The 26,391-nt window shown below is 44.5% G+C and overlaps 1 protein-coding gene and 1 pseudogene across 1 annotated transcript; both read right to left on the reverse strand.

The window, feature by feature from the left end:
- Positions 1-486: 486 nt before the first annotated feature.
- Positions 487-6,364, reverse strand: LOC128124113 (uncharacterized protein C2orf78 homolog). The gene is made up of 3 exons (XM_052760333.1): positions 6,358-6,364; positions 3,615-4,376; positions 487-2,366 (listed from the first exon to the last, which is right to left on the reverse strand). The coding sequence occupies exons 1-3, from the start codon at positions 6,362-6,364 to the stop codon at positions 487-489; spliced, it is 2,649 nt and encodes an 882-aa protein (XP_052616293.1).
- A 9,185-nt stretch (positions 6,365-15,549) lies between these two features.
- LOC128124114 (uncharacterized protein C2orf78 homolog) lies at positions 15,550-22,165 on the reverse strand (annotated as a pseudogene).
- Between the last annotated feature and the right edge of the window lie 4,226 nt (positions 22,166-26,391).

The raw sequence follows: 26,391 nt of genomic DNA on the forward strand, positions 1-26,391 counted from the left end.
GGAGAGGTGAGAAATGGTCAGACTGTGGTCAAAGAGGAAGTGTGCTCAATACTCAGTATGTGCTTCAAGGCATACCATGTCCTGTGAATGAAAAATGAATAATAAAAACAAGCAGAGCATTTAATTGATTTAATACTTAAAAAGTATTTTGTGAGTTTTATTTCATATAGAATATGATATTGTACTTGGAAAATGTAAAAATTCAATTATCAAAGTTAAGATAAATATTGAAAGACAACTTACTCACAGATGAAATAACAGACTTAAGACTTTTTAGGGAGTTTTACTAAGTACTCAAATATATGTGAATATAGACATTTTGTATATCCATCTATATCTACATAGTCATCTGTATTACTACATTTGGACCTATGTATCTATACATTTCATTTAAGTTGTTAAATTCCTTGTACACATGTGTATTGGTATTTATATCTCTTCTTATCCACATTGAAAAGCACTCTGCTCTAAAATCCTGGCCTGCTCTTACATTGCATAGCCATAATATCGAGAAATTTCCATATCCTTCTCCCTCTGGAGGAAAAGCTGCAGTTTTCCCAGAGAGGTGTACTTGGCAGCATTCTCTCTCTCCCGTTGTGCCTGCCTCTTCATGGCCTCCCTCTCTGGCCTCTGCTCTTCTGTGATGGGCTGTGAGATGACTGGCCCTGGAATGTGGACTTTCCTCCATGGAATTGGTTGGTGGCTGAAGTCTTGCAGTAGATATTGGATTTGAGGTTTTGGGGTTGATGGGGCCTTGTTCTTGTCAGCAGATGCAAGCTCCCTCTGTAGTGAAGGGTGAGATGATGCCCTGTAGGATTCTGGCCTACAGACAGCTGGCTGAGGCCCAGGGCAAGACTGGATGGGGTTGGTTATGTTAGGTCGTGTGGCACTGGTAGCAATAGGCAGAACTGGCTTGTCAGAGGCCATCAAAGAAGTGCTGGCAGGAGCTGGTTTAGATGGCTTGAGTGTGGTAGGCTGAGCCGAGTGGGAATGAGGCCTCACAGGGCATACTGCAGGGGCCCTGCGAGAAGCCAGGGGGAGAGGCTTCCTAGAAACAGGTCTTGCTTGTTGCATGTCCACGGCTGGGAAAGGCAGAGGTACTAACTTGACCTTCCCAGGTGGGGGCAGCTCATACTGGGATGGAGATGGACACTCCCTGTGAGCATTGCTCTCTGGTCTCTGAGTATTGCTTGGGGATTTACCAGGGCCTCCGCCATCACATGGCACATCCAGAAGGGATGTGGTGACTGGGCCTGTCCTGGGATCTTTGTTGCTACTGAGGTTTAGCTGAGCCTGGGAGGAGGAGATGCCAGTTTTCTTCTCACTCTTCTTCCCCAGTGGGTGAAAGACTTGCACGGATTCTAGCATGTGCATGCCGAGGTGAGTTCGAGGCTTTTTAAAGCTGTCATGGCTGAGCTCGGGTGGATTCCTCTTCCTCTGGTTCTTTGGCTTGGTGGTGTTTTCTTCCTCCTTGACTCTGTTCCTTGACTGCTTCAGCTCCTCTGTTTTCTTGGAGTTGTTTACTCTGGTTCTCTTGGTCTTGTCTTGCCCCTGAGCCCTAGCTCTGCTGGGCATGCTAGGTGTGGCAATCTGGGCCTTGCCCTCCAAGTGTTTAGGCATGTTGTCAATAGCCCCTTCACTGGACCCAGCACTGCCCACCGCCTCTTCGCCCTTCACCCAGTCCTGGAGCTGGATTCTGGCCTGAGGAGACACATCAAGCATCTCAGAGGATTTCTGGACATTCTTTCTCACTTGGTCCACAGGTACACTGATGATGCTGGAGCTTTCCTGGGCCTGATCCCTCCTGGTGTCTTTGGATTGGGTTGCTGTGGGATCTTGGAATGGGTTCATTTCAGTGATTGAGTGGAAGAGTCGGGGAAGGTGAATATCTGCCACCAGTGTAGTCATGTCTGCAAAGTCCATGCTGGAGTCCATCACACTCTGCAGCACCCCAGGCTCATCCTGACCAAGGCTGCTGCTTCCCAAGGTGGCATTGTCAGGAGAAAGCTTCTGTTTTAGGCTCCCAGAATCAGTGTAGTCCAGGGCCTGCCGCATGTTGGCATGTGCTAAAGGGAGAAGTGATGGGTCTTGGTTTTCTTTTATGCCCTCATAGGCATCCAGAGGAGTTGATAGATCAGCTGTCATCAAATCCAAGTCGTTATTCTCTGTTTGTTCCAAGCTCGGAGCAAGAGGCAAGGGCAGGTATTCCAAAAAACTGTGCATGGGAGCAGTTAATGACCAGTCCCCATGGACAGGTGGTGTCTTCTGGACATCCTGGGTGCAAGCACTGCAGAGGTCTGGATTCTGCAGCAGACAGAGTGTCTGGCCTGAAGCTGTCAATCCCAGGGATGTCTCCGTTTTCACCACTGAAAAAGAGTCAAGGAAGAAGTCAGTGCCTGGTAAGTGAGGCGCTCCCCACTTTTCAGTGCACCTCAGTACTCAGACCCCTACAGCAGTGGGGAAGGCATTCTTATGAGCTCTGCTTGAGCAGCACAGGCGGCCCGGCACCTCTGTTGGGAGACTTGTGACCACTGTCTTATTTCTGGTAACCATGTGATACCATGTTTTCTCAGATGTTTGTGTTTTCCTCGGTGTTTGTGTGTTGTGTGCATGCATAGTGATCATGGGGAGGTGACAGAATTCCCTTGGGGTGTGGTCCTCCCTTTCCTTTCCCATGTCTCTGGAAGAGTGACCCTCATTTCTGTGGAAGTTTGCTATCAGGCAGGTTGTCTGGTCCATAATTTTCAAGAACTTACCTGTGTCTGCCAACTTCTTGCCATTACTCAAATGCCCCCAGTAGCCTGGCTTTTTAAGTGGGTTCAGGTATCCAAACCCACTTCTTCACTCCTGCAAGGCAATCCTTTCAACAACCCTGGATTTCGTCCAGCTCCACATTTCACAGCCTTGTTATTAATGACATGAAAATTGGTTCAAGAAGGTGAAATCTTTAGTCTTGGGTGTGACTGTGTAGTAGAGAACATATCCTAGTGATCATGCATAGCCTTGGCTCACCTCTGAATAACCATAGCAAAGAAAAGAGAGAGAGAGAGAGAGAGAGAGAGAGAGAGAGAGAGAGAGAGAGAGAGAGAGAGAGAGAGAGAGAGAGAGAAGAGAGAGAAGCTTTGCCCAACTTAGCAGTTGTACACTGGTACACCGGGTATACTGGACTCTCAATGCACTTATGCTTGTAAGAGAGCGGCAGGGCCAGCACTTGGAATCTGCGAGTAATACTTCCTCTAGGACAGGTTTGGAGTTGCACTGCACTAGAGTCAGAATTCAACCCAGAGAAAATAAAGTGTTCCGAAACAGAAAGGCCTTGGTGTCCTCTACAGCCTTGAGCAATTCATTACGAGGGAAGTGATTGCAGTGCATGGAACTGATTTGCTACATCAGTGACATGCGTGTTTGTGATGTGCTCCATGGACATGTCTTAATGGAGGATGGATGCCACTCATTGTCCTGCATTGTCAGTCATTATAGAGACTGAAGATGGGGATGGTGAGCCAGGCTCTCAGGACTCCCATCCTTTCTCCCTGAGGACATCCACTGCTGAAAGGTTGAACTGTGTCTGCTTTGAGTGCTGATCTCACTCCTCCCCTCCTGGCTTTACTCACCTTGAAGACTGGTGTCTGGCATGTCTTGAGCAGGTGTGGGATAGTAGATGGCAGAGTTGTGGAAAGGTGTTTGGACATTTGTTGGCTGAATCTCCTTTGGCATCATCATCATCTCTGGTTGCAGGGCAGAGCCCTGACCCCCAGAGTAGGACACAGAGCTACAGGCCTGCAGGCACTGCCCAAGTTCTCCAGCCATCAGAGGGCCCAGGATATTGAGGTCATAGTAGTAGACCTGGCTGCCCTCCTGGTAGGAAGGTGCCAGGCTGTATCCTTGATTAGGCACCTGTGGTGGTGTGGCCTGAACAATCCTGGCAGACAGTGTTGGATAGGAAACGACTAAGGCATTGGGATCTAAAATATTGTCACCCTGGGCTGTCATAGACAAGGAGGAGAATGTGGTATTCTGGTCAATGACAGTTACAGTGAAGTCCTGGAGTGCAGCTCCCCTCCTGTCAGTGCTTCCCGTGGGATCCCACTGGAGAACACCTGGATAGGAGAGTGGTGAGGCAGAGCTCTGGCCCTGGTCAGTCAGCACAGTCACCATGGTTGTGCCAGCTGGTAGGTAGGGGTAGGCACTGTCCATGAGCTGCTGGCAACAAGTGCTGGAGTCTGATGGCAGGAGCCATGCTGAGCTCACAGCTGGGGTGGAGACCCTGGAGAAGTTGCACACACTTCCTGCTAAGGGCGTGGCATTCCTCAGCACAGGGGCAGAGGGCTGCAGAGCACATTCTGTCCCAAAGAAAGGTGCACGTTGGAAATTTTCTGTAGGAAGGAAGAGGAAAGTGGGAAGAACAGTGAGATGGAATCTGTGTGGCTTCCCATGAGGAGCTTGTTTGTCTGCAGTTTGTCCTGTCTGGGAAAGTCTGAGACCTATTTTCCCTCACATATCCCAAACAAATGGTTCAGAATGATTCTTGGTAATGGATAGGATGACACTCATTTGATGAGCTGCCTGTTCTTCCTGTGTGGGCATGCACTTCCTAGTTGATCCACGTTGACCCTTTCTCTGACTAGACAACACCCTTCTTTGCCCTGCTTTGTGTTGTTCTGATACCTGCTGTGGTACTGCCTCACAACTGTGTCTGAGAAGTGTTTAAAGGAGGAGAACCTCGTGCCTGTGCCTTTGTCCTGTTCTGTGCAGATCTTTCTCTATGTAGAGAGAAAAGGTCTCTCTACCTAGATCAGTCTGGCCTTGGCAATCACACAGACTTGCCTGCCTCTGCCTCCAGAGTGCAATACTTACTTGCCATGTCTACCAGATTTGTCTCTACTCTGAGCTTTCTTACAATAATGATGTATCATGAATTTCATAGATAAGCACTGGATTTAAGCTAAGAATCCCTTTCTCCTCTTAACTCCTACTGTTCCTGTCCCATGCCTTCTATAATTAATGTCCTCTTGCTATTTATATAACCCTTAAACACATATGGGTACATGAGTTCATGAATACAACCAACTGATAACATTTTTGTCTTGTTTGCACCTGTGTAGTGTGACCTCTTGATATTTCTAATGAATATTGCATCTGAATTAGATTGTTTCTCAATATAGCTCTGGGACAAATTTTTTTTGCCAGTTCCTCAGTAACTGTTAATTGCTTATAACTCTTCTAGTGAGGAACCCTTGTGAAAATTGCTCCCACACAATGGCATGCCAGTTGTCATCGTGCAGTGTACAACTTTCTGTCAGAGTGCCCATCCCCAGTTGTCAATATCTAACACCACCAGTGCCCATATGACAATAGGAACGGTGCAGAATTTAACTGGATGGCTGGAAACAGAGTAGGATACTGTTTTGTATATGTGACATGGAACCTTTTTTCAGACTGATCTTAACAGTGTGGTTGTCTGTACATGGCTTGGGAATTATAAAATGTATATATGTACAATGTATACAATGCCTTGTGTTATTTTGATTTAATATCTGTGGTTGTCTGCAACATTCTGTTCCAAACTACCTTAGTGTGCCTCCAGGGACACTCTGCAGTGTGCCTTCTTGTATGTCGATATTTTCTCACTCCTCATACTTTATTTTCTTCTTCCTCAATTTCCTGTGTCTTACATGTAACTCCCTCAACATATCTTCCACTACATTACCTGCCTTCTCAGAATCCATGCCCTCTAAGTCAGTTTCCTTTTTTAATCTAGGGAAGTCCAAGTAACTCCAAAATATGGCAGCCATTCTCTTTGTCTATTTTTAATATTTATTTTAGTGAATGTGGAGACAGGTCAGTGTAGACCAAGTTACACTTGAACTGAACTTCATCCCTTCAAGCTCTACATGCTGTGATTACAAGTGTGTGTCACCATTCCTAGTGTGAACATTACTTTTAGAGCAGCCCTGAACTTGAAACAATAAAAGGGAAATAGTATGCGAGGGAGTCTGTCCCATTCTTGTTAAGGAATGCTAGATTTCTGCACATCTTGTTCATGTTCCTGTGTCTGTTGAATTTAAGATCGTCAAGAAGGGCCTGATTATATTCCCTGTTCACTTGCCTCTTGAGACTTGACAGTACAGAGCCCAGAATTAGTGACACTCTCATCTCCCTGAGGTTGATGGAAAACACTTGAGATTAAACTGTCTGTCCAAGCTCATATACCTAGTCAGAACCAAACCTAAATGTGACATTCAATTCAAGATATCACTATCAGCATAAATGGTATCCCCAAAACAAAGATTTAAAAGAATAGTAAAAATAAGGGGAGATGTGATCAAAAGAAATGTTTAAAGTTTCTTTCCTTACCTGCCATGGTCGGAGGGAGAGTATGAGCAATCCACCCTACAATGTAGGAAGAGATTTGGTTGTCCTTGTCTGATCAGCTGACCTAAATGGCAATTGTGTCTGGTATCAGACAGCACTTACTGGTCACTGGTCACAGGTGACCTGTGATGATCCAAATTTGTTTACAGGCATCTCCATGGAAACCCCAAAACCTACCAGGTGGTGGTAGGGTTGGAGGGACAATGATGTCATAAACGGGGCAGCAGCCAATGGGAAGGTTGGATTCTGAGCTAAAAGATGGTATTGGTTGGATAGGATGCCAGGAGACCAATAGTAGCCATGGAGGCTGAGGTGTGGGCTAGTGAAAGGAGGCAATCCTGGCATGGAAGTCCCCCTTCCCATGAGGTTTACTCCAGAGTATTGGCAGAGCTTCTTATAAGGTTCCATGTTGAAGCTGTGTCTACTGTTTCTTTGAGGTATCAACTTCTAGCAGACAGTGTCCCATCAGCATGCACTGTACATACAGTCAGTAGTCTTGGGCAGGAAGGAGGTGAATACCTAGGTGGAGGGAACTCAGGTGAGAAACCGTTTCAGTTGATCTGATTTATGGGCTGTCAGCATCTGTCCATGAGCCAAGGAAGAGATCAAAGGGCTCCTTTGTGACTTTGTTGAAGGACAGGACTGAGTGCATTGAATGCACCTTGGATGATGAACTCCAAGACTTTTCTCTTTGAGGGTCTTCTAGAGGCCTTCCTTAGTCTGTGTTGCCCCAGGCAGGACTCACATCTCTCTTCTCTGCTTTTCACCCCTTTTTGGTAGGGTTTGATTCTTGGACCAGTGTGAACCTGTATCCTTACAGTGGTGGGCAGTATCATGGTGAACTTCCAGAAGCAGTGGTCTTCTGTTCACCATGAAGATGCTTGTAATTGGATGCTGTTCGTAGAAGCAAACGCTTGAGGGCCTGATGGTGAACCTTGCTGCACATGTTACCTTTTTCGAACTTGTTGCTCTTTTGCTGCCCAGACTCGTATACCTCTGGATGTTTTCTCTCCTTCTTGACTTTTATTTTCCTGAGATAGGCAAGTCTCTGTAGCCCCTGTTATTCTGAAACTCACTGTGTGTCTCACCCTGGATTCAGACATGTGGGCATTCTTTGTATCTTGCCTCCCTTCTTACAGTCTTGAGGTTGTTTGCCATTGAGTCTGGCCGCCTTCTCTCTTCATCCACAAGTATAGTGAGTGTGACAGTTACTGAAGCTTCTTCCTCCTGGCAACAGTCTCTGCAGAATCCTGGGCTTCTAGCATTCTCTGCCATGCTTTTTTCTGAGAAAGGGCTAAAAGGAGACTGGAACACCTGGAGGAGGAGGGCGTTTGTTGGTATGTGGTGGTGGGTTACATGAAAAAAGCAATGTAGGTGTTTTTGTAAGTGTTGCAGCTGGATGGAAAGGGATCTTGGCTGTTGAGAGCCAAGGAACAGCACAAAGTGAACTTAAGCATAGCAGGATACATCCCTGCTCCAGGGAAAGCTTTCCCTAATGTAACAACTCTTCTCTTTAGGGGAATGTTTCCCCCAGGGAAAGTGTTCCGGTTCTGCTCTGCTCTGCTCTGCTCCACGGTGGCTCCACTGTGGCTAATGTTCCCTCTCTGCTCTGCTTACTTCTGACAAAAGATGGTCTCACCCAAACCTCATTCAAGAGATTATTTTCGGGGAAGAATCCAGGAGCGTGACTGCCTCTGCCAGAAAGAAAAAAGGCCGTTACCAACTGAACAGGTACAGGACTTATGTATGGCTTCTTAGTGGGGGAGCTTTTCCAGGGTGAAGCTTAGCAGGGTGAGAATTGCTCAGATTCCAGTCCCTGAGTTTGGACAAACCCAGAGATTGGTTCGACTATGTTGGGTAGGTTTTCCTGCTTAGGAATTTTTTGGTTTTTGTGCTGAGTGGGTCATGGGCAGAGTGTGTTTCTCTGACTCTGGTTTCAGGGCCAAAGTGTGTTTTTTTCACAGGCCCTTTTTACCGTTTTCACTCTGGTTTCAGGGCTAGGGTGTGTTTCTTTGGCTGGCTCATTTGTCCTACAATATTATTTTATATTTGAAAAAAAAAAGAACAACCCATTTCCCATCTCAGTGTATCTTCTTAGACAGGAATATGATATTTTGTTAAAATATGGGTAAATCTTGTGTGTTCTCTCATTTTGTTTGTGATTGTTATCATTCTCTCTGGTCACTGACTGGTGGGTTCATAGACTGTCTCATGGCATGGGTGTAGAGTGCATTTATAGACATTTCTTACTCTAACTTCCTCAACAAGCACTACTATGACAGTGTCTGTCAGTCCTCATTGAAAATGACCCTGGAGCCTGTTTAGCTCTCCTCCTGCATTCACATGAGCTGTCAGCACTTTCCCTTGGGACCTCTTTTACACTGAGCTAGTGCCATAGCTTCCAGCTACACGCCCAGGTCAGTAGAACTGTTCCTCTATGCAGATTGTTTCATGTTTTGTGGTTCTTGGCAAAGCTCTACAATAAGACTGTCGTTTTTTTATAGGCCAGCAGGCTGCCTTTGTGTTTTACCCTTACAGTTTCCTTCATGACTGACCAATTGTCAGATAATGTGACACATTCCAAGTGGCAATGACTGAAAGTTGGAAGGTTCATCCAGGCCTCTGGTCGTAGACCATTCTGAAAAACGTGTGTCCTTGTAGCAGAATAGACCGAAGTTAGTCTGGGCCTGTGTTATTGAGAAGTCTGACTGTGGAGCAAAAATGAGAGATACATAGATATGATAGATAGATAGATAGATAGATAGATAGATAGATAGATAGATAGACAGAAAGATAAATAGATAGATAGAACTGTGTTCTTTGTTTAATTCTCATCATTTCTGTGCTTTTTATTTTTAAACATTTGCCCATTATATTTTTTTTTCAGTGTATTAATGAACTTATTAATTCTAAAATCCTGTAGTGATTTTAGTTTCTAAACCCTCTACTCCTCCTAATTCTTTTCCACGTCCCAACTACTCAGTTCCTACTATCTTTCTGTTGCTCTCTAGAAAAGAAAGGCTTTGAAGAGGTAACAAATAAATATGGTAAAATAAAATTTTGGGACAGCATCTCCAGGAAAATAAATGTAAGTTAAAACATCTGAAAGATGGTGTCCTGCATGGGTGAAAAAATGGCACTCCCTGAAGACATATGCCTGCTAAATGCTAAGTGCCAGGAGGGGGCTTAAGCCTCAGGAGATGTTGGCCAAGAAGATCCTAGAACTTCCCAGAATATGAAAACTATTTCATTCCTGTTTAAGTTATGAGCCCAAAGTAGAATAGCGCAAAATTGATTGAGTAGCAGGCTATGAAAGAGTCAGACTTGCCGCAAGCTGGAACCCCCTTTCTGATAGCAGGCTGGCTTTCGTAGACCAAGCAGGCTCTTCCATCATTTGGGGGAAGAATTACCTGCATTTGTGCTGTTAGGATGTTGGCTGTCTCTCCCACATACTAAAATGTCAAGACAGATGTATACACTGGGACAGAGAAGGCAGAGTTGCGAGGTATATTCGAAATAACTCTCCAATTTGATATGTGTACACATGCAGAGAAGGGAATTCTTATCTTGTACTGCAACCCACCACCATAAATCTCTGGTGACTGAGGAGTTCCAGGTCTAGAGGGAAGACAAATGCTACTGTTTTGTTGACTGGAATGGTTGGGTCTCTACATATCCTTTCTAAACCTTTGCAATTTTGCAGGAGATTAGTGTAGTTTCAGGTGCAGATGTAACTGTTACAGTCTGCCTCCTTGCTGGCCTTCCATTGGTATTTGATTCTGTTGCTGTTGGAGAGATTTGTCATTGTTTCAGCTGCTGAGTCTCAGTGGCTGCTGTTGTGGTGAGATGGCTGGCTGGTACTCAGAAATGGATCGTGCATAAAGCAGTCCATCCAAAGCTCAGGGCGTGTCCCGCAAGTAGGAGCCCAACTGAAGTGAGAGCTAGAGCAGTGGGGTAGAATAGGGTAGCATGGCTTTCTATTCCAAAATCAAAGGAACATCCCATTGTGATGGATGATCAGTTGGATGGAGACCTTTGAAAGTAATTGAAGAGATGGATGCAGTGATAGACAGGTCTTTGGCTGTGAAGCTTTACTGTACATAGTAAAAGGAGCCATGGAGGGTCATGAAAACTTGACTTGTCATTCTAGACATTACTTGAATTTGAACACCAGGCCCATTAGAAAATGGTCTTTCTTGATGCTAGAGAATAGAAATGGAGAGTTAACTGAAAGTAGGGGGCTTCCCAGTATTTCTTCCACAGGAAACACCAATTAAGTTGGTGGGTATAATGGGAAGTACTCTACGCTCTCTCTATTTCACTATGGAGTGACTTTAAACACCAACACCAGGTCTATCTTGTTTTCCATCTATACTTTTCCAAGGAATTGAACATGTACTGATTGCTTTGCACATCAGTACAGATCGCAGCAATTTTCAGGAATATCTATGTTAGCTGATCTTGCTGTCCAATAACAGAGCAATGGAGAAGGAATATGTGATGTCTACACACAACAGAACCAATTCAGCTAAAGTGATGAATGTAGTCAAGGTGATTGCAGGAGAGTTCTTGTAACTGGTGATAATCCTATTATACCATATGTATCTATTCCCAGACAAATATCTCCCGATGCTGTCTCTATATATGGATGCTAGATTACTCACACCTCCATGTTCCATTCCTGACATTGAAGGCAATGCTGTTGAGCATATGACCAATGCCTAAGATTTTTGGTGAGAGTTAAGGAATGGGTAGGCCTTGGTCACAAAGTTACTGGGCTCAGTATACAATGTATAGTTTGAAAAGAATGTGATCAATGAATAGTACAATGGGAATTAATGACACTGAGGATTCAATACAAGTACAGCATTGTGTGAATTGCTTTAATATGAAAAATGCTTCCTGAGCTTCTTTACTAAGGATTATTTTACAAGACCCTTAGTTTGAATACATAAAGTTTAAAATAATAATATCAAGGTTAGAAGATATCCATCCAAATGTGTTTCTGCTGCTCCTAAGGTGTAAGATGAAGACAGTAGTCTCATGGCAGTGCGCAAATCTGTCATTAAGCCACACACAGGGAGTGATAAACCAGAGGACTCCCTAAGCCATTGCTTTCCATCTTTGTGCTGTACTCAAATTGGTCCCTGTGAGGATCATTGCATTCAGGAAGGTGGATCTTTTCATGCTGGGTTTGTTAACATTTTCTAGGTGAGTTAGACTGGACTTAGCCCTTGTTAGAATGCACAATTTTGGGCATACACAGTAGTTGGGGGTTAGATATTGTGAAAAAAGATGCACCATGAAACTCTATGGTGAGGGTGAAAACGATTCCTGAGATGCTCCACTTCCCAGAAGTAGGAAAGCAATCAGAACTTTACTACAAAAGAAGAAAATACACAGGATTGCATGAGCATACCTCCTATGAGGTTAGTGCTTCACAGGCATTGTAGCAAGTCCAGCCTACAACTGAAACATGGCTGATTGTCAGAAAAACAAATGATTCTGAGTGAAGTTGCAATATAAAACTATGTGCTTTTGTCTCTTTGGATTTTAGGTATGTACCAAAAATGTACCCTGGAGTACACTTGGACTCTTCATCAAGTCATGCGCTGAAACATGGTTATGCACCATACAGAAAGAACCTTGATTCCACCTTCCTTGTTATAGAATTCCTTTCGTGTCAACAATCTTGAGGTAGTGGCTGAGGAGTGTGCAGATGTGGAGGCAGTAGGGGAGGCAGAGGCTGAGATGGATGTGGAGGCAGAGGGGGAGGCAGGCAGATCTTTGTGAGTTCAATGATTGCCTGTTCGATGTAGTCAGTTCTAGGAGATGCTGGGCTATGGAGAGGGTCCCAGTTTAAGAAACTAAAAGTGTCATCATAAACAAATGTGTTCTGCTTGCTATATGTGATCTTGGAAAAAGATAATGGCAAATGCCCCAGAGACCAAAGTGTAACAAACTCTGTTACTATTACAGCACAGAGTAGCACAAAGAGTTGAAGGTTCAGGAGATGCCAGTTTTCTTCTCACCCTTCTTCCACAGTGAGTGACAGACCTTCACAGACTCCTCCAGCGTGTGCACGCTGAGGTGGTTTTGAGGCCTTTTAAAGCCATCCTGGCTGAGCTCAGGTTGATTGAACTTCCTCTTGTTGTTGAGGACAGTGGGCTTGTCTTCTGTCTTGACTCTGTGATTTAATAGCATCAACTCTTTCAGCTTTCTTGGAGTTGATATCTCTAATACTCTTGGTCTTGTCTTTTATGATTCCCAGGTCTGCTGTGCCTGCAGAGTGTGGCTTTCTGAACTTTGCCCTCTATATGCTGGGTGATGTTGTCAATATCAGGCACAGCACTGTTCCAAGGCTCTGTCCCTCGACCAGGTCCTGACACTGGATTCTGGCCAGAGAATTTCCATCAAGCAGATTAGGGCTTTGCTCTTCCTTCTTCCTCAGCTGGTTTAAGGGTGTGCTGTGGACATCTTCTCTTTACTGGGCCTGATCGCTTCTGATGACTATGGAGTCTTTGCATTGGGTGGCTGTGGGAACCTGGAATTGGTTTAGTTCAGAGAGGGAGTTGAGCCGTTGGGAAGGTGAACTTCTGCCACCAGTGTAGTCATGTCTGCAAGTCTATGCTGGAGGCCAACACACTGTGCATGTTCCAGGCTCATCCTGACCAAGACTGCTGCCTCCAATGTGGCATTGTCAGAAGCAAGCTTCTGCCCTAGGCTCCCAGCATCAGTGAAGGGCAAGGGATGCTGCATATCGGGGTGTGCTAAAGGGAGAGAGATGGGTCTTGGTTTTCTTTCATGCACTCATAGGCATCTGGAGACATTGAATGATTTGCTGCCATCTCAGGCAGGTTGTCATTTTCTGTTCCTTCCAGGCATGGAGCTTGTGGCAATGCCAGGAATTCTGAAGGTTGTGATTAGGGGTTGTTAATGTCTTGTCCCCATCAACAGGTGGTGTCCTCATCTGGTAATCCAGGGTGTAGGAGTAGCAGAGTTCTGTTCTGCAGCTGATGGTGTGTCTGGCTTGATGTGTGATTGATTCCCAGGGAAGTCTTCTTTTGCATCACTGAAACAAATCAAGGAAGAAGTCAGTACAAGGTAAGTGGGATATCCCCTCCTTTCAGTGTACCTGTGTACTTAGGTCCCTACAACAGCTGGATGGCATTCTTAGGATCTCTGCCCTGGCTATAGATATTCAGATATCCAGATTTTGGGTAGATAAGAAAAATGCACCTTGGCTTACACATGTCCTCATCCAATCATCCTGGGAAACCTAGATATCCACATAGATAGAAAGAAACTTGATTCCATTTAGTATGTGGGAGCTTTCCTTTAGTCTCAGCACCCTTGAGCCAGGGCCAGCGCCAGGGTCATGGCCAGGGCAATTGCAGAGGCAGAGGCAGAGTCATAGGCAGATGAAGAGATAGTGTCAGAGGTAGAGGCAGGCTGCTGTTTGTGAGTTCAAGGCTAGCCTGATCAACATAGTTAGTTGCTGAACATGCAGGGTCATGGAGAGAGAACCTGTCCCAAGAAACTAAAATCATATTAACAAGTCAATGCGTTATATTTGCCAGAAAAAAAGAAAGAGTTACTTGAGAGGGGGTCCTAGAGAACAGGAGGACATAGTTGCTATAGCTACCCCAATAAGAAGATTAATGTTTAGATTATTTAGCATTAGATAAAATACATAAATCATAAGAAAGAAGACAACCCAGGGAGTAATGTGCAAAGAGAAAGACAGTCCTCCCTGATTTCTTAAAAAGGGGAGTGAGGACATACAAAGGTTCAGATGGAGGAGGAACCAGGGAAATGCATAGTGAACCTCCTAGATGCCATCCAAGGCCAACTAGCAAAGAAATGACAGCCACCACTGAGAGAGTTCACAGAAAGGAATGCGATCCAATGCTGGAGAGGATGGAAAGATTTCCAGCCTGATTGGATGTCAGGGTGGAGAATCCTCCAAAAGCCTAAACCTGGACCACCACATGGTTCATACATGCCTTTCCAAAGAACTCAATATATTAGAGAGGTACTTGCCCATCAGTGTTGACTGCAGCACCGTTTCAAGAACATTAGGGAACCAAGCATGGTGTCCAACAGCATTGCCATGGGTGAAGCAAATGGGATGTTCGTAGAACGTGAAGTCTTTTCAGCCATAGGGAAAATGAAGTCCTGTTGTTTGCAGTATGTGGATTCAACTGAGGCTCATGAGATGGCTCAGTAGATAAGAACACTTGCTTTTCTTGCAGTATCCCCAGGCTTACTCTAGAACACCTCCTGGAGTCTTTCAATCTCTATTGATTCCAGACCTCAGAGATCCGATGGCCTCTTCTGGCCTCTGAGGGCACTCCACACATGGGTTCCACAGGAATTCAGGTGGACGACAAACAAACACACAAACACAAAATAAAGTATTAATGGGTGATTTCAAAGATGGACACAACTTGAGACAAACAGTAATCAAATGGAAACCTCCTCAGGAAATTGGTCAACCTTGTGTATTTTCTCTTTATGGTGGGTGCTTGATGGTGTGCACATGGAATCCTGTATTTCATTTCATGAAATTTCAGGAGGAGCTCTGTCCCAGACTAGTAATAATTAAAGGGCTGGGGTGAGCGTTTCAAAATGGGAGGAAGTGTGGTGAGAACAGGAGTGTGTTAACTATAACAGTATACACTCTAGGAAACATACCAAGTTCAAAGACTTTTATTTTACTTAAAAATAAAAGTCAAGAAGAATAATTTTATTACCACTACAGGTTTGGGCTAATTACTTTTACCTTAAATAACACTGCCAGGGGACTTATATCATATGATGTATTTATGTAACATATATTACTACTTAGACAACATAAATGAATAACAACAAAGGTACCAAGAAACCGTCAAAACCCTCTCTATATACTTACTCATGAATAAAATGTAACTGACTTTAGATTCTCCAGTCACTTTTAGTGTTAGTGTCTTCAGATATTTACAAGTATAGAAACTATGTCTGACCATTTTTATATAAATCCTGGGATGTGCATATTACTCACGTTAACTCAATACATACCTACATACGTACATGTACGTCTAATTTTTATATCCAGTGTATACATGTATATGTGTCTCCATTTCTGACCTTCTCTATGTTGACTAGTACTGGGTTCCAAAGTCCAGGGTGCCCTTACATGACATAGCCATAATATGTAGAAATTTCCATATCCTTCTGCCTCTGAAGGAAGAGCTGCGGTTTTCCCAGAGAGGTGTACTTGGCAGCATTCTCTCTCTCCCGTTGTGCCTGCCTCTTCATGGCCTCCCGCTCTGGTCTCTGCTCTTCTGTGATGGGCTGTGAGATGACTGGCCCTGGAATGTGGACTTTCCTCCATGGAATTGGTTGGTGGCTGAAGTCTTGCAGTAGATATTGGATTTGAGGTTTGGGGTTTGATGGGGCCTTGTTCTTGTCAGCAGATGCAAGCTCCCTCTGTAGTGAAGGGTGAGATGATGCCCTGTAGGGTCCAGGCCTAGAGGCAGCTCGCTGAGGCCCAGTGAATGAATGGATGGCTTTGGTTATGTTAGGTCGTGTGGCACTGGTAGCAATAGGCAGAACTGGCTTGTCAGAGGCCATCAAAGAAGTGCTGGCAGGAGCTGGTTTAGATGGCTTGAGTGTGGTAGGCTGAGCCGAGTGGGAATGAGGCCTCACAGGGCATACTGCAGGGGCCCTGCGAGAAGCCAGGGGGAGAGGCTTCCTAGAAACAGGTCTTGCTTGTTGCATGTCCACGGCTGGGAAAGGCAGAGGTACTAACTTGACCTTCCCAGGTGGGGGCAGCTCATACTGGGATGGAGATGGACACTCCCTGTGGAGATTGCTCTCTGGTCTCTGAGCATTGCTCGGGGTTTTACCAGGGCCTCGGCCATCACTTGGCACATCCAGAAGGGATGTGGTGACTGGGCCTGTCCTGGGATCGTTGTTGCTGCTGAGGTTTAGCCGAGCCCAGGAGGAGGAGATGCCAGTTTTCTTCTCACTCTTCTTCCCCAGTGGGTGAAAGACTTGCACGGATTCTAGCATGTGCATGCCGAGGTGAGTTCGAGGCTTTTTAAAGCTGTCATGGCTGAGCTCAGGTGGATTCCTCTTCCTCTGGTTCTTTGGCTTGGTGGTGTTTTCTTCCTCCTTGACACTGTTCCTTGACTGTTTCAGCTCCTCTGTTTTCGTGGAGTTGTTTTCTCTGGTTCTCTAAGTCTTGTCTTGCCCCTGAGCCCTAGCTCTGCTGGGCATGCTAGGTGTGGCTTTCTGGGCTTTGCCCTCCATGTGCTAGGGCATGTTGTCAATAGCCCCTTCACTGGACCCAGCACTGCCCACAGCCTCTTCTCCCTCCACCACGTCCTTGAATGGATTCTGGCCTGAGAAGGTCCATCAAGCATCTCCAAGACTTGCTGGCCATTCTTTTTCACGTGGTCCAATGGCAGACTGATGATGCTTTCCTCGTCCCGATCCCTTCTGATGTCTTTGGTATGGGTTGCTGTGGGATCTTGGAATGGGTTCATTTCAGTGATTGAGTGGAAGAGTCGGGGAAGGTGAATATCTGCCACCAGTGTAGTCATGTCTGCAAAGTCCATGCTGGAGTCCATCACACTCTGCAGCACCCCAGGCTCATCCTGACCAAGGCTGCTGCTTCCCAAGGTGGCATTGTCAGGAGAAAGCTTCTGTTTTAGGCTCCCAGAATCAGTGTAGTCCAGGGCCTGCTGCATGTTGGCATGTGCTAAAGGGAGAAATGATGGGTCTTGGTTTTCATTTATGCCCTCATAGGCATCCAGAGGAGTTGATAAATCAGCTGTCATCAAATCCAAGTCGTTATTCTCTGTTTGTTCCAAGCTTGGAGCAGGAGGCAAGGGCAAGGATTCCAAAAAACTGTCAATGGGGGCAGTTAATGACCAGTCCCCATGGACAGGTGGTGTCTTCTGGACATCCTGGTTGCAGGCATTGCAGAGGTCTGGACTCTGCAGCAGACAGAGTGTCTGGCCTGAAGCTGTCAATTCCAGGGATGTGTCCATTTTCACCACTGAAAAAGAGTCAAGGAAGAAGTCAGTGCCTGGTAAGTGAGGTGCTCCCCACTTCTCAGTGCACCTCAGTACTCAGACCCCTACAGCAGTGGGGAAGGCATTCCTATGAGCTCTGCTTGAGTAGCACAGGCGGCACCTCTGTTGGAAGACTTGTGACCACTGTCTTATTTCTGGTAACCATGTGATACCATGTTTTCTCAGATGTTTGTGTTTTCCTCGGTGTTTGTGTGTTGTGTGCATGCATAGTGATCATGGGGAGGTGACAGAATTCCCTTGGGGTGTGGTCATCCCTTTCGTTTCCCATGTCTCTGTAAGAGTGACCCTCATTTCCGTGGAAGTTTGCTATCAGGCAGGTTGTCTGGTCCATAATTTTCAAGAACTTACCCTTGTCTTCCAACTCTCGGCATTACTCAAATCCTCCCAGTTTCTAAATGGGTTCAGGTATCCAAACCCAGTTCCTTACTCCTGCAAGGCAATCATTTCTACAACCTTGGATTTCCTCCAGCTCCACATTTCACCGTCTTGTTTTAATGGTATGAAAATTGGGTTAAGAAGATGAAATGTTAGGTTTGTGTGACTGTGTAGTAGCTACCATATCCTAATGATCATGCATAGACTGGGCTCACCTCTGAATAACCATTGCAAAAAAAAGGAGAGAGAGAGAGAGAGAGAGAGAGAGAGAGAGAGAGAGAGAGAGAGAGAGAGAGCCAATGAAAGTGAGTGAGTGAGAGAGAGAGAGAGAGAGAGAGAGAGAGAGAGAGAGAGAGAGAGAGAGAGAGAAGCTTTGCCCAACTTAGCAGTTGTACACTGGTACACTGGGTATACTGGACTCTCAATGCACTTATGCTTGTAAGAGAATGGCAGGGCCAGCACTTGCAATCTGGGAGTAATACTTCCTCTAGGACAGATTTGGAGTTGCACTGTTCTAAAGTCAGAATTCAGCACAGAGAATATAAAGGTCTACCAAATAGAAATGCCTTGGTGACCTCTATAGCACTGAGCAACTGATTATGAAGTAGGTGATTGACACAGCCATATCTGAATGGAATGGCAGAAGTTATAAAGCCAGAACTGCTGCTTAACAAAGATCCAGAAAAGCTGAGCCACATGATGGCTGCCATGCCACCTTTGTTTTTCACCTGTTATCCTTTTAATGGGGCGTTTTAATATTTGTACAATTTGGGTATGGTGGATCGATGGAAAATTCCTTATGAATCATTTATGCCTTCTCCCAGGCATGCTGCTTCTAAGCTTACCCAGTAAAGTCCTGAACATACTATTCCCCCCACATACACTTTGAGGGAGATATCCTTATCTACTTGAAGGTCTTCTTTACGCCTTGGATGTTGTGACACATAAAGAAGCCAGAGGTTTCTTCATGAGGCTATTAGATATTCTTGAAACATCTGTCTCTGTACTTACACAGGGACAAGCTATTCAAAACAAAGTAAAATTAATAAGGTCAACAAGATTCGGTGGGCTAGAGGAATTGTCCACAGTTCAGATTACAAGGCTCTTCCCACAGTACACTCAGACATTGACGTGACATAAAGCTCTGCCCTACATAGAGACATATTGATAAGTAAAGTATGGGGTGAAAAGATGATGAAAGTATGAGGTATTACAACCTCCCTGTCTTAGAAGTTAGCTCATGTAGAGCCAGTATAATGTTACATGACCAAGGAACAACAGAATGCCAGGATTAAACATATAGACAAATTCTATAAGGAGATAAATGTGAACATTGATTGTATTATGTCAGAATTTGAATAATAACTGCAGCATCTTTAGCCTAAGGATTACTCCTGGGCACTCTGACCACTAAGAGTTAATAATACATTGCTTGGGACATGACAAAATGCCCAGGATGGTTGAGGATTTGGTTTTGGTCTAGTGTCCTTGAAGTAACCAAAGCATCAGGCCTGAGCACAGGCTATCGTATGCCTCTAGATTATTAAAAATATGGTTATGGGGCTAATGAGTAAGAATGATTACTCTGTTTATTAATGATGTCAAAACTTGAGGGAAAATGATTGGAAACAATAACTCTGTTTGGTCATAGCTTACAAATGATGACTAAAAGATGAGCAAAAGGAGGTGTCCAAAACCAAAAATGATATGATCAATGATTTGGAACATCATGAATGTCTGCTAACTAAATTCTGTATAAATAAAGAAAAACACTCTGGCTGCTGGTTAGTCAGGCTACAAGATTTTCCCAACCACCATGGCCTGGCTCACTTCCTTCATCCCTGACTCCTTACATTCCTGCAGAACCCATCCACTGCCAATGAAGGCTTCCCTCAGGTTATTGTTGTGTAACGGTGCATGGGACTGATTAGCTAAGTCAGTGACGTGTGTCTGTGGTGGTGTCCTTGGACATGTCTTAATAGAGGATGGGTGCCAATCATTGCCCTGCATTGTCAGTCATTATAAGCCTGAAGATGGGGATGGTGAGCCAGGCCAAGGCTGAGCTCTCAGGACTCCCATCCATTCTCCCTGAGGACATCCACTGCTGAAAGTTTGAGTTGTGTCTGCTTTGGGTGCTGATCTCTGTCCTCCCGGCTGGCTTTACTTGAAGACTATTGTCTGGCAGGTCTTGAGCAGGTGTGGGATAGTAGAGGGCAGAGATGGAGAAGGGTGTTTGGACATTTGTTGACTGAATATCCTTTGGCATCATCACCATCCCTGATGCCTGATCCCCAGAATAGATCACAGAGCTACAGGCCTGCAGGCACTGCCTGAGTTCTCCAGCATTCAGAGGACCCAGGCTGTTGAGGTCATTGTAATAGACCTGGCTGCCCTCCTGGTAGGAAGGTGCCAGGCTGTATCCTTGATTAGGCACCTGTGATGGTGTGGCTTGAACAAGGCTAGTAGATAGTGTTGAATAGGAGAGGACTAAGGAATTGGGACCTAAAATATTATCACCCTGGGCTGTCATAGACAAGGAGGAGAATGTGGTATTCTGGTCAATGACAGTTACAGTGAAGTCCTGGAGTGTAGCTCCCTTCCTGTCAGTGCTTCCCATGGGATCCCACTGGAGAACACCTGGATAGGAGAGTGCTGAGGCAGAGCTCTGGCCATAGCCAGTCAGTGCAGTCACCATGGTTGTGCCAGCTGGTAAGTAGGGGTAGGCACTGTCCATGAGCTGCTGGCAACAAGTGCTGGAGTCTGGTGGCAGGAGCCATGCTAAGCTCACAGCTGGGGTGGAGACCCTGGAGAAGTTGCACACACTTCCTGCTAAGGGCATGGAGCATTCCTCAGCACAGGCGCAGAAGGCTGCAGAGGCACATTCTGTCCCAAAGAAAGGTGCACGTTGGAAATTTTCTGTAAGAAGGAAGAGGAAAGTGGGAAGAACAATGAGATGGAATCTGTGTGGCTTCCCATGAGGAGCTTTGTTATCTGCAGTTTGTCCTGTCTGGGAGAGTCTGAGACCTATTTTCCCTCACATATGCCAAACAAATGGTTCAGAATGATTCGTGGTAATGGGTAGGATGACACTCATTTGATGAGCTGCCTGTTCTTCCTGTGTGGGCATGCACTTCCTAGTTGATCCATGTTGACCCTTGCTCTGACTAGAAAACATCCTTCTTTGCCCTGCTTTGTCTTGTTCTGATACCTGCTGTGGTACTGCCTCACACCTGTGTCCCAGAACAGAAGTGTTTAAAGTAGGAGAACCTTAGACAGCTTCTCATGCCTGTGCCTTTGCACTGTTCTGTGCAGATCTTCCTCTATGCAGAGAGAGAGATTCTCTACCTAGATCTGTCTGGCCTTGAAATCACACAGACTGGCCTGCCTCTGCATCAGAGTGCTGGCATTGTAGGTACTTTCCATGTCCACCAGGCTTGGCTCTACTCTGAGCTTTCTTAATGAAATGATGTATCAAGAATTTCATAGATAAGAACTGTATTCAGCTAAGAATCCCTTGGTCATCTAGCTCCTTCTGTTCCCCACTACTTTTTGTGTAAGTCATTACCTCTTACTTTTATATAACCATTCAGCTCATATACATATATGACTACATGAATACAACCTGCTGATAACATTTCATGTTGATTGCCTGTGTTTCATGTGATGTCTTGCGACTACAAATGTATTGTGGACTTCATCTCTGAATAAGATTACTTCTTAATTTAATAATTGGTTAAATTGATTCTTCAATGAACACTTCCACAGTAATTGTTAATTTCTTGTAACTCTCCTAGTTGGGAATCCTTGTGAGAATCCTTGCAAAACAGTGGTGTGTCAGTTCTTGTCCAGAGAACAACTGATTGTGGAGTACCCAGCCCATGTTGATAACATCCAACACAATCAGTGTTCAAAAGATGTGGAGAATGCTTTGGAAGATGGGCTGGAAAGAGTGTAAGAGCCAGGGATCAGAGCTGGATATTGTTTTCTATATGTGACAGGAAACCTTTACCTTGACTAATCTCAACAGTGTGACTGCATAATTACGGGATGGGATTTGACAATGTCTTGTGTCTTTTTATTTAATCTGTGGTTATCTGTAACATTCAGTTCCATACTACCTTTGAGTACCTCCAGTGTCATCTCTGCAGTGTGTCTTCTTCATTTCCATGTATTCTAAACCCAGTAAGAACCAAATCTGAATGTGACATTTAATTCCAGGTAACTCTACCAGCATCATGGTATCCCCACTAAACCAAGATTTAAAGTATAGTAAAAATAAGGGGAGAAGTGATCAAAAGAAATGTTTTAAAGTTTCTTTCTTTACCTGCCATGGTCGGAGGGAGAGTATCAGCAATCCACAGTACAATTGAGCAAGAGAATTGGTTGTTCTTGTCTGATCAGCTGACCTGAGTGGCAAGTGTGTCTGGTATCAGACAGCATTTACTGGTCACTGGTCACAGGTGACCTGTGATGATGCAAATTTGTTTATAGGCATCGTCATGGCAACCCCAAGAACCCACCAGGTAATGGTAGAGTTAGAGGGAGAATGATGTCATAAACAGGGCAGCAGCCAATGGGAAGGTCAGATTCTGAGCTAACACATGGGATTCGTTAGAGAGAATGCCAGGAATCCAAAAGTAGCCATGGAGGCTGAGGTGTGGGCTAGTGAAAGAGGCAATCCTGGCATGGAAGTCATGAACCCTTTCATGAGGTTTAGTCCAGAGTATTGGCAGAGCTTCTTATAAGGTTTATCGATGAAGCTGTGTCTATTGTTCCCATGAGGTGTCACCTTCCAGCATAGAGTGTCCCATCATCATACACTGTACATACAGTCAGTAGCCTTGGGCAAGAAAGAGAGGATCACCTTTGTGAAGGAAACGTGGGTGTGAAACCGTTTCACTTGATCTGATTTATGAGCTGTCATCCTCTGTCCATGACCCAAGGAAGAGATCAAAGGGCTCCTTTCTGACTGGGTTGAAGAACAGGGTATTGATGCACCTTTGATGATGAACTCCAAGAATCTTCTATTTTGTTTTCTTCTCCCAGAGACCTTCCTTAGTCTGTGTTGACCCAGGCAGGTCTCACATCTCCCTTCTCTACTTTTCATCCCTTTTTGGTAGGGTTTGATTCTTGGACTAGGGTGAACCTGTATCCTTAGAGTGGTGAGAAGTATCATGGTGAACTTCCAGAAGCAGTGGTCTTCTGTTCATCGTGAAGATGCTTGTAATTGGAGGCTGCTGGTTGTAGTAAGCACTTGAGGGGTAACCCCTGTTGTTTGGGTGCTCATCTTGTATCTCACTCTTGTCTCAGACACGTGGGCATTCTTTGTATCTTGCCTCCCTTCTTACAGTTTGAAGTTGTTAGTCATTGAGTCTGGCTGCCTTCTCTCTTCATCCACAAGTATAATGAGTGTGACAGTTACTGAAGCTTCTTCCTCCTGGCAACAGTCTCTGCAGAATCCTGGGCTTCGAGCATTCTCTGCCATGCTTTTTTCTGAGAAAGGGCTAAAAGGGACTGGAACACCTGGAGCAGGAAGGAATTTGTTGGCATGTGGTGGTGGGTTACATGAAAATGCAATGTAGGTGTTTTTGTAAGTGTTGCAGCTTGTTGGAATGGGATCCTGGCAGTTGAGTGCCAAGCAATAGCACAAAGTCAATTTAAGCTAGCAGCTTACATCTGTTCCAGTTAAAGCTTTCCCCAGTGCAACCACTCTGCTTTGTTAGGGGAAGGTTTCCCCAGCAAAAGTTACAGTTCTGCTCTGCTTTTCTCTACTGTGCCTAATGTTCCCTCTCTGCTCTGCTCCCTTCTGACAAAAGAATGTCTCACCCAAACCTCATTCAAGAGATTTATTAGAGGGGAAGAATCCAGGAAGGTTGCTTCCTCTCACAGAGTGGAAAAAGGCATTTCCCAACTGAACGTGTACAGGGTTTATGTAGTAGAGCTTCTTAGTGGGGGAGCTTTTCAGGGTGAGAATTGCTCAGATTCCAATCCCTGAGTTTGGACAAACTCAGAGATTCTTTACTTACATTTTGTGCTCAGGGATTGATTAGTTTTCTTCCTAAGGGATTGGTTGGTTTTTGTGCTGAGTGTGTCAGGGGCAGAGTGTGTTTCTTTGACTCTGTTTTCAGGTCCCAAGTGTGTTTTTATTCACTGGCCATTTTTAACCTTTTGGCTCTGGTTTCAGGGCTATGGTCTGTTTCTTTTATTGGCCCTTTTTAAGCTTTTGGCTCTTCTTTTAGAGTCATGGTTTCAGGGTCACTGTGTGTTTCTTTGGCTGGCTCTTTTATCCTACAATTTCCCTTTATATTTGAAAAAAAAGAGAACAACCCATTTCCCATCTCAGTGTTTCTTCACAGACAGGAATGCAAAATATTAATGAAATATGGGGAAATCTTGTGTATTTCCTCATTTTGGTTTTGATTGTTATCCTTTTTGGTCATTTACTGGTGAATTCATAGACTGTCTTATGGCATGGGTGTAGTGTGCATATATATACAATTCTTAATCTGTCTCAGCAAACACTACTGTGACAGTGTCTGTCAGTCCTCATTGAAAATGACCCTGGAGCCTGTTTAGCTCTTCTCCTGCATTCACATGAGCTGTCAGAACTTTCCAGTAGGACCATTTTTACACTGAGCTACTGCTCTATCATGTAGGTACATGTCCAGCTCAGTAGAACTTTTCCTCCATGTAGATTGTATCATATTTTGGATTGCTTGGCAAAGGTCTGCAATAAGACTGTCCTTTTTCATAGGCCAGTAGGCTGCCTTTGTCATTCACCCTTGCAGTTTCCTTCATCACTGACCACTTGCCAGATAATGTGGCACATTCCAAGTGGCAATGACTGAATGTTGGAAGGTTCATCCAATGTCTAGTTGTAGATCCATCAGAAAAAAGTGTCCTCTTGTAGCAGCTTAGAAACAAATGAGTAGAACATGATAGGGCCTGTGTTATTTGAATTTTGACAGTGGAGAGAAATTGACAGATAGATAAGTAAATAGATAGATAGATAGATAGATAGATAGATAAAACTGTGTTCAGTGTTTAATTCTCATCATTTCTGTGTTTTTTACTTTTTAATATTCACATATTATTTTTCTTTCAGTGTAACAACGACTTATTTCCTCTAACCACATATACCGAACTTAGTTACCACACCCTGTACTCCTTTCAATTATTTTCCAAGTCCTCATTTTCTCTCCCTCTTTACAAAAGAAAAAGCTTTCAAGAGACAACAAACAAATATGATAAAATATTTTTTGGAACAGCATCTCCAAGAAAAGTAAATGTAAGTTAAATAACTTGAAAGATGGTATCCTGTGTGTGTGGGAAAAAGGCACTCTCTGAAGATAGATGCCTGCTAAATGCTAAGTACCAGAGGTAGGGTTAAGCCTCAGGAAATGTTGGCCAAGAAGGTCCTTAGTACCTCCTAAAATATGAAATTTATTGTGATCCCGTTGTAAGTTATGAGCAAGAAGTAGAAAGGGGCCAAACTGAATGATTTGCAGAATATAAGAAGTTCAGACTTGCCTGGAGCTGGAACCCCCTTTCTGATAGCCAGCTGGTTGATTTTCATAGACCAAGCAGGCTCTTCCATCATTTTGGGGTAGAATGGTCAGGAATTGTGCTATTCAGTTGTTGGATGGCTCTTCCGCATAGGAAAATGTCAAGAGAGAATTATAAACTGGTAGGGAGAAGGCACAGTTTTTAGGTATATTTGTATCAATTCTGCAGTTTGTTATGTGTACACATGCACAGAAGGGAATTCTTATCTTGTACTGCAATCCACCATAAAATGTTCTGTGACTGAGTAGTTCCTACATCCCAGAGGTAAGACAGCTGCTATTGTTTTGTTGAATGGAATGGTTGGGTCTCTACATTTCCCTTCTAAACATTTGCAATTTTGCAGGAGATTAATGTAGTTGCAGATTTAACAGTTACAGTCTGCTTCCTTGCTGGCCATCCTTTGGCATTTGTTTCTGTTGCTGTTGGAGAGAGTTGTCATTGTTTCAGCTGCTGAGTCTCAGTGGCTACTGTTGTGGTGAGATGGCAGGCTGGTACTCAGAAATGGATCATGCACAAAGGAGTCCATCCAAAGATCAGGGATTGTCCTACAAGTAGTCCAATCAAATTGAGAACTAGAGCAGTGGGGTAGAATAGTGTAGCATGGCTTTTTATTCCAAAATCAAGTGAACATCCCCTTGTGATATGTTAGCAGTGATTACCTTGGATGGATGGATACCTTAGAAAGTAATTGAACAGAAAGTTACAGTGATAGACAGGTCTGTGGCTGTGAAGCTTAACTGTACATAGTAGAAGGAGCCATGGAGATTCATGAAAACTTGACTTGTCATTCTAAACGTTACTTGCATTTGACTATCAGGCCCATTGGAAAATGGTCTTTCTTGATGCTAGAGAATAGAAGTGGAGAGTTAACTGAAAGTAGGAGCCTTCCAAGTATTGCTTCCACAGGAAACACCAATAAGTTGGTGGGTATAATGTGAAGTATTCTACTCTCTCTCTATTTCAGTATGGGGTCACTTTAAACACCATCACT

The sequence above is a fragment of the Peromyscus californicus genome, unplaced genomic scaffold (assembly GCF_007827085.1).
Source record: "Peromyscus californicus insignis strain IS unplaced genomic scaffold, ASM782708v3 Scaffold_4__1_contigs__length_199733344, whole genome shotgun sequence".
Taxonomy (NCBI): Eukaryota; Metazoa; Chordata; class Mammalia; order Rodentia; family Cricetidae; genus Peromyscus; species Peromyscus californicus.

Bases quoted from the DNA above. Each gene is read 5' to 3' on its own strand.
- LOC128124113 (XM_052760333.1), bottom strand. The intron at 2,367-3,614 runs GTGAGTAAAGCC...ACTCTTTTTCAG, and splicing joins GCCAGACACCAGTCTTCAAG to TGGTGAAAACGGAGACATCC.